This window comes from Austrofundulus limnaeus, unplaced genomic scaffold (genome assembly GCF_001266775.1).
Source record: "Austrofundulus limnaeus strain Quisiro unplaced genomic scaffold, Austrofundulus_limnaeus-1.0 Scaffold229, whole genome shotgun sequence".
Lineage (NCBI taxonomy): Eukaryota > Metazoa > Chordata > Actinopteri > Cyprinodontiformes > Rivulidae > Austrofundulus > Austrofundulus limnaeus.
In genome coordinates this window covers 728,462-738,112 of record NW_013952631.1, presented here as the reverse complement: position 1 = coordinate 738,112, position 9,651 = coordinate 728,462, and the positions used below count along the sequence as shown (strand labels likewise).

The window sequence follows — 9,651 nt, the reverse complement described above, 5'->3', positions numbered from 1 at the left end:
AGTATAGTATAGTATAGTATAGTATAGTATAGTGTAGTATAGTATAGTGTTACGTCCGCCAGGCCCGTTTGGAGGGGGAAAGAAGACCACGCAAGGATTTGCTTACTTGAACAAAATATTAATTTATTGAATTATACTATCGCATTCTTGGCACAAAGTCGAGCTTGTTTTCAGTGTGTGTTGGACTCCGCCAGGGCTGTCCCTTGTCTCCGATCCTGTTTGTAGTGTTTATGGACAGGATCTCAAGGCACAGTTGTGGAGAGGAGGGTGTCTGGTTTGGGAACCACAGGGTCTTGTCTCTGCTGTATGCAGATGATGTGGTTCTGTTGGCGTCTTCAGTGATGAACGGAGATGTTTCAGCGTGCTCTGCTTTTTTATTTTTTTCAAACTGTGCGTAACAGGTGTGATTCTTCACAGATACAGCAGAGGGCAGTATAACAGTTTCTCTATTGTACAAATTACTGCTTCATATTTCAATATTCAGTCCAAGACCTTCAGCATGCACTGGGGTGGTTCACAGCCGAGTGTGAAGCAGCTGGGATGAAAGTCAGTTCCTCTAAGCCTGAGGTCATGGTTCTCGACCGGAAAAGGGTAGAATGCCCCCTCCGGGTCGGGGGAGAGTCTCTTCCTCAGGTGGAGGAGTTTAAGTATCTGGGTGCCTTGTTCACGAGTGATAGTAGGATGGAGCGCGAGATGGATTGACGGATTGGGGCCTTGTCCTCAGTAATGAGGGCGTTGCTTCAGTCAGTCGTGGTGAAGAAAGAGCTGAGTCAAAAGACAAAGCTCTCGATTTACTGGTCTGTCTTCGTTCCAACCCTCACCTTTGGTCATGATGCATGGATCATGAATGAAAGAACAAGATCCCGGACACAAGTGGCCGAAATGAGTTTCCTTCGTAGGGTGGCCAGGCTCAGCCTTAGAGATAGGGTGAGGAGCTCAGTCATCCGAGGGGAGCTCGGAGTAGAGCTGCTGCTCCTCCACATTGAAAGGAATCAGTTGAGGTGGTTCGGGCATCTTATTAGGATGCCTCCTGGGCGCCTCCCTTTAGAGGTGCTCCAGGCACTTCCCACTGGGAGGAGGCCCCTGGGAAGACCCAGGGCTCACTGGAGGGTCACTGTATCCTCTCTGGCCTGGGAACGTCTCAGGTGCCCCAGGACGAGCTGAAAAGTGTTGCTGGGGAGAGGGATGTCTGGATTTCTCTCCTGAACCTGTTGCCTCCGTGACCCGACTACGGATAGGTGGAAGAAGATGGAGATGGAGATGAATTATACTAAATAAATACCTGAAATGAGGTTAATCCAAAACTAGTATGAATAATAAAAATAACCAAAGCAAACCAAACCAAGTGAGGATCAGGAGAGAGATGTGCTGTGCTGTATGTGTGACAGCTTTTAAGCCAACCAACAGCATCTGCAGCTGCACCTCTAAACCATGCAAGAAAAAGACAGCAGAGAAGCTATAGATGCTGAAACAATAGTATAGTATAGTATAGTATAGTATAGTATAGTATAGTATAGTATAGAAGGACGACAGTGTGAAACATGTAACTGAACAATTTTAACTTTTGTCTGTCAGTATTTTTATTGGCACATTTGTACATTGGATCCTGGTCCTGTTGTTTTTGTATTTGTGAGTTTTCTTTCAGAAACATAAATCTGGAATCTACTGGTACACTAGGATTTTTGTAACTCACAGACCTGGACTAAAAGTTGTTTACAGATCTCTAGAGAGGGACAGGAAGTTTTGGTTTCAGCAGACTGTTAAACACAAGTTAAAATGGTTGTTGTTATTATTTTAGGCTTTAATTAGTCATCCTAACTTGTTTCTGATTTTAAAAAAATCAATGAAGTTAAGTCTTCTGACACTTTTGTAAAACAAGAGTTAATTTAATAAAGTATTTGAGGTGAAGCTGCTTTAAGGGTCGTATTTCCTTAATTCCTGGAACAAACGTCAGAGCAATTTAGATTCTTCTGAATTTAAAGACTTGTGATTTCCTTTTCTGAGACTCTGGGCCACTCCTGTCAGACTAAATGAGCTGACTGTGTCTGTATGTAGAGCAGCTAGGGTTTAAAACTATTTGCTGAAGAGTTTCCTTCTGCTGCTGTTTCTGATATGCTAATACGCTAATTTTCTCTGACAGTAAATCTGACAAACAGTAACTGAAAAATTCAAGAAGCTCCAAACAAACAAAATGATCAGATCTAAGCTGAAAATTCACAAACAGTTTCAGGGTTTTTATTGAGAGAAAGTTTTACAGCTAAATGTTTGTGTTGCTACAGAGGTGAAGAGCTACGAGCCGGTGTTTGGCTCAAAGGTTTGTGAGCAACCTTGTGTGGACAGCATGAGAGACCTGGTCCTGAGGGACCGAGGACGACCAGACATCCCCCCAACATGGACACATCACCAGGTCAGAGACAACCTGAAATAACAACCAGAGAAAATGGCTCAGTTCTTTTACAGGACACAAATATTAACAATCCTTCAAAAACACAAAAGTGGTCTGAACGAGACAACACGAAGTTAGTGTGTAAAAGAGACAAAGTTTTTTTCTTCTTTAAAAAGAAAATGTGAGCATTTGAGTCAGTCAGATGTTGTCATTCTTGTATAAAGCTGAACTTAACACAATTCTAACTCCTTTACGTGTCCAGGGGATGAGCGTCTTCTGCTCCACTATCACAGAGTGCTGGGACCACGACCCGGAGGCCCGGCTGACCGCCCACTGTGTGGTGGAACGCTTCACTGCGCTGCAGCAGGAGGGCAAGGAAGAGGAGGCAGAAGTTGAAGGCGCGGAGGAGAGAGAAAGACAGGCATAAGAAGGCAGGAACGAATGAAGACAGAGAAAAGGACTAAATTTGGAGGCTCCTAATAACCACTTGTTCTTTTCAAAACTCTCCTCCTCTTCCTCAATTGAAGGTTAAAGAGACATGACAGAGATATCCCACGATGCTGTGTTTCATCTGAATTTTTTTCTACAACAGTCATTTAATAGGTGCTAATAGGAGATAAGTTGGCAACTAAAGAGTTAAAGGTAATCAGGGCTGGACTGGGACCAAAAAACGGCCTGGCCATTTTTTGGTCATGGCGGCCCACCATCATTATTTATACAATATACGAATAGACACTACATACCAGAGGATGTGTTTGCATGTTGTGTTGTTTCACAAGTTAAAGTGCAGCAGCCTACAAGGAAGAGAATAACCATGTTTTAAAAAAACTGATGAGCTCTTCCACTCAGAGACTTTAATGTTCATGAGGTTCTGATGCTCAGTCAGTGGATCACCAGAGAGACTACTGTAGAGAACAGATCAGACAACTGCTAAACTTAAAGTTTTCAGAGTCACAAATGAAACTATATAACTAAAACTTCCACCTTCCTAAAAGTCAAATGTAGAGCTCTGATTCACATCTAAAGGTTTCATTTTTAAATTTAATATACTACAGTGTTTATTTAGGGATGTATAGCCTATTTAATTTAACATTTAGTATAATAAACATAACCCAGCATGTATTCTAATTTCAGGTCAAATTATTTCATTTGACCCAAACCGATTTATTTATTTCTTATATTTCAACATAAGAAATATAAAAATCTGCTGTAAAACATGAACACACTCACAGACCAACTTTTATCACATTTTATCTTAAGAAGCTGCAGTTATGTTTCAGTAGTGCTGAGAGATTTCACTGGATTAGCTCCATGTCGTTCAAGAAAATCAACCAATGGGCCATCGCGGTCGACAAAAAGTTAGTTATAATTTTTTTTTTTGGTTCATGACGGGACTGCTCGGCCCAAAATCACCACGGCCCACCGGGCACCAGTGCTCGATGGCCAGTCCAGCACTGAAGGTAATGTATGTGTTTTTGACTGATATCAAAGTAAAACTCTTCAGAGGTAAAGCAAAAATACTGAAGAGAAACCCCATCTGTGCTCTTATGACCAGTATTTTGTGTGTACCATTTAAAAAACAAAGACATGATTGTTGTGAGTTAATTTTTTAGGCCGAAGGCAGAAAACCAAACCTAACACAACTCATTCTGAAAAGAGCAACTTTAAAAACATGAAAATATAAATCAGGTCATTGCTCTTTACTAACTCCATAAACAAAGTTCACCCAGGGTGGAGAATACATCTCTGATTGGATTTTACTGAAAACATAAATCTGTTGTGTGGTCCTTGCCTGGAGCTTTAAATGAAGTCTGCCCCNCACACACACACACACACAAACACACATTTGGCCCACACCCATCTAAACTGGAACCACTGAAACTGGACCTTCAAACCAACCTCATGTTTAATCATTTGTTTCTCTTTAATGATACATTTAAGTGCCTAACTTTAAAAGACTTTTTCCTTCACAGAAAAGCAAAGACAAAACTCCACAGTTCAGTCATTGGTACCAAATAAAGACGTGATAATTTCAGCTGTAACTCTTCAAAGATCTGCTGGCAGACACACTTTGATGCATGAAAACAGTTTAATTTGTTGGAGCTGGTTTCCATTTTGTTGTGATACTATTCTTTAATGATGACTTATTACATTTGCTATAACCACCGTGCACAAATAAAGAGGAGAGTGATCTTTATCTGATGATGTGGAAGATAATTGTGTCTGTGTAAAATCTACTGTATAGGAGGCTGTTTGGGACAGAAATTATTCTTTCTTTCACATATTATACTATAATATTTGGCAGCACAATGGCTCTGCCTCACAGCAAGAAGGTCCTAGGTTCAGTTCCCAGTTAGGACCTGTGGTCTTTCTGTGCGGAGTTTGCATGTTCTCCTCGTGCTTGCATGGGTATTCTGGCTTCCCCCACACCCCAAAAATATTTATAACTGGATGCCTCCCTTGCAATTTTCCTGTTTAAATAATGGCAAAAAAGTGTTAGTCTCATACAGTATATCTATTATGATCAGACCCAAATGACAGTAAAAGTTATCTAAAAAGCCAGGAGAATCATTGCGATCCTCCATCCTGAGCAGCACATTGGTGATAGTGGAAAGAAATGACTTCATTCTAACAGGAGGAACCCTCCAACAGAACCAGAACTGGGCTCAGGATGAGCTGTCATCGGCTACGACGAGCTGAGGTTTGAGAAGAAAGAGAAGGACTGGATTACTTCTTTGTCTCGGTTTTGAACTTTTTTCAGTAGAAATCTTCTGATGTGCTCCATGAGAAGGATCTGATAAAACAGCTCATACAGTTTGCACACAAATACAGTAAACTATGTATTAGTCAAGAATTCAAGGAGATCCAGAATTCCCTGGAGAGATTATATATCTTCTCTGGCCTGGGAATACCTCAGGGTCCCCCTGGTAGAGCTGTAGTTTGTCACTAGATATTTTTCTCCTGAACCTGTTGTCTCTGCGACCCATCTACAGTTGATATAAACATTGCTGGTATATTTTCTCACTTTATGATTTTTCTTTTGACCGGTCTTCATGTCATTACAACAAGTACCTTTAACCTCATCAACAGCTGTATCCCATGACTTTTTGTATAGCCCACCTACCAATAAGTTGATAGTTTTGTAATTTAGAATTTCCTCCACAAAATTGAGCAGTATAATTTCGATGCTCCTCAAACTGAGCAGCAGCGCCCTCTGCTGTTGACAAAGAGAAGTGAAAATGCTCATAGCCATCTTAATTAGAGACGATCTTTGTTGCTCTGTTTTGCTTCCCTGTGCTGAGTACAGGCTGTATAGTTTAATGCTGCTGATCAAGTACTATATAAAAAGATCTTATTGTGCATATTTTATATTATTATAGATATTCTACAGTATGTCTGTGGAGCTGACCCCCAACATTTTTTGTGCGAGCGAGTTATCCATCTTTCTTAGAGACAATCTTTGGAGCCCCGGTTTTCTCAGCTGACACGGAGCTACAACCCCCAGCTGCAGCTATCAGCCAAAGCCTCTCACCGGCCGGTGGCGGCTTCTCCCTACATTTATAGCACCAAGTCGCTTTTGCAGGATGGTAACAAGTTCTGGTTCACCTCACAAGAGATGAATGAAACGAGCGCAGTGGGGACCGGACCGAGACCGGCGGAGGTTGTGTTAACTTTGGGCTACCGAGCCCGGTTCGCTGGGCAGGTCGTAGGATGGAGCCAAGGCTGAACGGGGATGTAAAGCCTTCCCTGTCCTGGTTTCTCCTCGGTGTTGCCCTCCTCTCACTCCTAGCCCGATCTGGGAGCTGTCACGGTGCCTGCAAACACAGAGTCCCCGCTCCGGACCAGGTGAGTCTCGACGATGGTCACAAAAAATAAACCTAATGATTTGACTCGAGTCCTGCAGCTAACAGCTTATAGCGCGCTAGCTACGTCAGCTAGTTATAATGTACTTTATAGTGTGAAACAAAACATCACGGCTAATCCGTTTTGTACAAATAATGTTTCTTGTCAGCTCAGCCTAGTAATCTGTCATAAGTGTTGTTTGTGTGAGAACAACATTTATCATACTATAAACTACCAAATAGCTTTAGTACAAGTTATTACTTTGAATAAAAGCTAACAAGCTAACACGAACACAGACTGTTTCTCCCATTTGATAAGCATCATGTGTTATTTATTGGTTTTACCCCATTAAAGCCACAACTAATCAGTTTTCTGTTCCTGTTCCCCTAGCAACAGCTAAAATAACATTTCCGGGTTAGGGTTTTTCCCAATAAAAGGTCGATATATACCTTTGAAAACCCAAATATCAAACCAAAAAGAATTTATTTCAGAATTTAATGACATTTACACTATAAATTTAGATAACCAGTTTCTGTGATCGTGGTACAAGTAAATGTCATAATACAAAAATCTCTTCGTAATAAAAGCGGCATCTTCAAAACTTGACACTAAAAATCAACACATCTCCAAAATTAAATAATTTATATTTATTATATGTCACCAGTGCATACTTCCCTGTTTACCTACTTAAATTCAAAGGCTTTATTATGCTTTAGTTTAAACCTTTTATGTTTTGTCCTTAGAAGAAGGGTTGGGCAATATTGGCAAAAAACAACAACGATTAATTGTGGTGTTTAGCCGATGATAATTAATATTTCTTAAGTGTTTTTGCACTTTCAGGCCAACATAGTAAATAAACTGTTCTGGTGAAATAAAGGTTTAAAAAATATGATGATTAATATAATTAATAATTATATTATATTAATAATTATAATATATTTGACTTCCGGTTGAGTGAATGCTGGTGCGTTTTGCTGCCGCTGATCATCAGCAAACTTTTGACTTTTAATTGCTCTTATCGTAGTTTTTAACCGCCTTGTGATCGTCAACTGATTCTTTTATGAACAAAAAACATTTTCTGCCTTCAATCCAGTTTTTAACCACTCTGTGATTGTGTGCTATCAAGTCACATTGGCTTACCTGTCAAACGCCAACAGGCTTCAAACCCTCTGCTGACTCATCCGCCTCAAAATGTAGACCAGTCAATTTTACATCTGGTATTTTATTTTTGATCAAGGTCTTTTTATTAAAATTTTTTTTACAAACCACAAAAAAGAACAGACTTACAAAAACGCAAAACAAAACACACACACCCAAAATCCCTCCCATCCCTCTCCTCCTATAACGGATCCACTGAAATAACAAAAAAAGATCTTGTATTCATCAAATGATACAATGAGTAGGTTTGTGTGTAATGAAACAATTTTTAACCTTTACACAAAACTATCTGCCGAAATTTTTTCTACATAAGATATAAATGGCTGCCAAATGTCAAAAAATTTGTTTACAGATCCCCTAACAGTATATCTAATCTTCTCTAAATGAACGTAAGACATAACTTCTCTTAACCAATGACCATATACTGGAGGATGTGGATCCTTCCAWCGAAGAAGAATAAGTCTTCTAGCCAGTAGAGAGCAGAAAGCTAACACCGTCCTCTGATGTTCACTGAAGGAAGCCTCTGCTGGAGCCACCCCAAAAAGAGAGATGAATGGTGATGGATGAACAGTTCGTCCATATAGTCCTGAAAAGGTATCAAAGATGCCTTGCCAGTATCCATGTAGCTTTGGACAGGACCAGAATGTGTGTAGAAGTGTGGCAGGTGATTGTTTACAACGATCACACGTCGGATCCAAGTCCCTTTTGAATTTGCACAATCTGTCCTTAGACCAGTGTAGACGATGTACTCCCTTAAATTGAACTATAACATGTTTCACACATATTGAGGACGAATATATATTTTGAATAATTTTTTGCCAAACTGAGTCTGATATGGATTCCTCCAAGTCCATCTCCCACTTACCTTCAAAGAATCTAAATTGGAGTCAGAAAATGAGCTGAGCAGAGAATAAACTCTGCTCATAGAGCGTTTTGTTACAGACTTACACATCAGAATCTCATCTATAAGAGAAGTTGGCGGGCGTAGAGGAAAACATCCAGAGTTTGACATTATAAAATGTCTCAATTGTAAATACCTGAAGAACTGTGACTTATGGATGTTAAATTTCTGTGGTAACTGTTCAAATGAGGCGAACTTATTGTCTATATAAAGATCATTTAGAGAAGTTATTCCCTTTAAACCCCAGGTATTGAAAACAGAGTCCATTAGTGAAGGAGCAAACATACAGTATGGTTATTTGACACTGGAGCAGACAATAATAATTCTGTACTTTTAAGCAACCTCCTGCACTGATTCCAGATTTTTATTGTGTGAGTTACKACCGGATTAGAAGTATAAGTTGAGATGGGCTGATTAAACGGTAACAGGGAGCAAAGTAAAGCAGAGAGAGAGCTCGCCGTTACTGATTCCTCTCTAGAATTACCCAAGTAGGAACAGGATTGTCGTCTCTCAACCAGTACAGTAAGGCTCTAATGTTGGCCGCCCAGTAGTAATATAAAAAGATGGGGAGTGACAAGCCACCAAGACCATAGGGTAACTGTAACATCTTACTGGCTATCCGTGGATGCTTTTTATTCCAAATAAAGGACGACAATTCACTATTTAATTTTGTAAAGAAAGTCCTGGGGTCTCATTTATAAAGGATTGCGTGGAAACCATACTAAAAGTGAACGTACGGCCAAAAGGCGGAAATGGCGTACGCCAAAAAAATTTCAGATTTATAAAACAGTGCGTACGCACGTTTCTGCGCATCTTTCCTTTATAAATCACAGCCGCACGTCAGAGTTTGTGCACGAGGTCCCGCCTCAGGGTCTACCCTCTACACGCCCACATTCAACCGTAAACAGTCAATGTAAAGTACCTCATGAATGTTAAGGTGTATTTAAATCAGTCAGCTGATCAATGCCAACAAAAGTGATTGGTTCAGAACGCTCCGTCGTGCGTCTGGAGGTTGACAGGTGCTGACTGACAACTGTTCACGTGAACAGAATGTCTGTAATTTACACAGATTTTCCCTCATTTTGCTTTAGAGTAATCTAATGATTTTTATAAAAATAAAAAACCTCAGCTTCAAATCTATTTCCCATTAGAGCCTGCAGGACGATAAAAAAATAAAAATTAAGTTAAATAAGTCAGATAAAATTAGAAATAAGTCCACTACTCTTCTCCTCGTCCTCTCCCCCTCCTGCCTGCTCTGTTATCCGCGGCAGACACCCACCCCCGCGCACGCACGCACGCACCCCCCCACGCGCGCGCGTGACAAACACGGACTTTAAACGTGAAGGTTTATTATTCACACTGG

General features: G+C 40.4%; 2 protein-coding genes across 3 annotated transcripts in view; both read left to right on the top strand.

Moving 5' to 3' along the window:
- Positions 1-2,945, top strand: part of tgfbr2l (transforming growth factor beta receptor-like) — a gene marked incomplete in the record, with an annotated part of 43,689 nt that extends 40,744 nt beyond the window's left edge. The window contains 2 exon segments of the mRNA XM_014019760.1: positions 2,280-2,407; positions 2,649-2,945. Coding sequence (XP_013875214.1) covers positions 2,280-2,407; positions 2,649-2,813 — 293 coding nt within the window.
- A 2,931-nt stretch (positions 2,946-5,876) lies between these two features.
- The window catches only part of lmln (leishmanolysin-like (metallopeptidase M8 family)), a 40,196-nt gene continuing 36,421 nt past the window's right edge, over positions 5,877-9,651 (top strand). For both annotated transcript variants that reach the window (XM_014019759.1, XM_014019758.1), the window contains exon 1: positions 5,877-6,232. In XM_014019759.1, the coding sequence (XP_013875213.1) occupies positions 6,098-6,232 (135 nt within the window). In that variant the 5' untranslated portion in view covers positions 5,877-6,097. The remainder of the gene's footprint in view (positions 6,233-9,651) is intronic.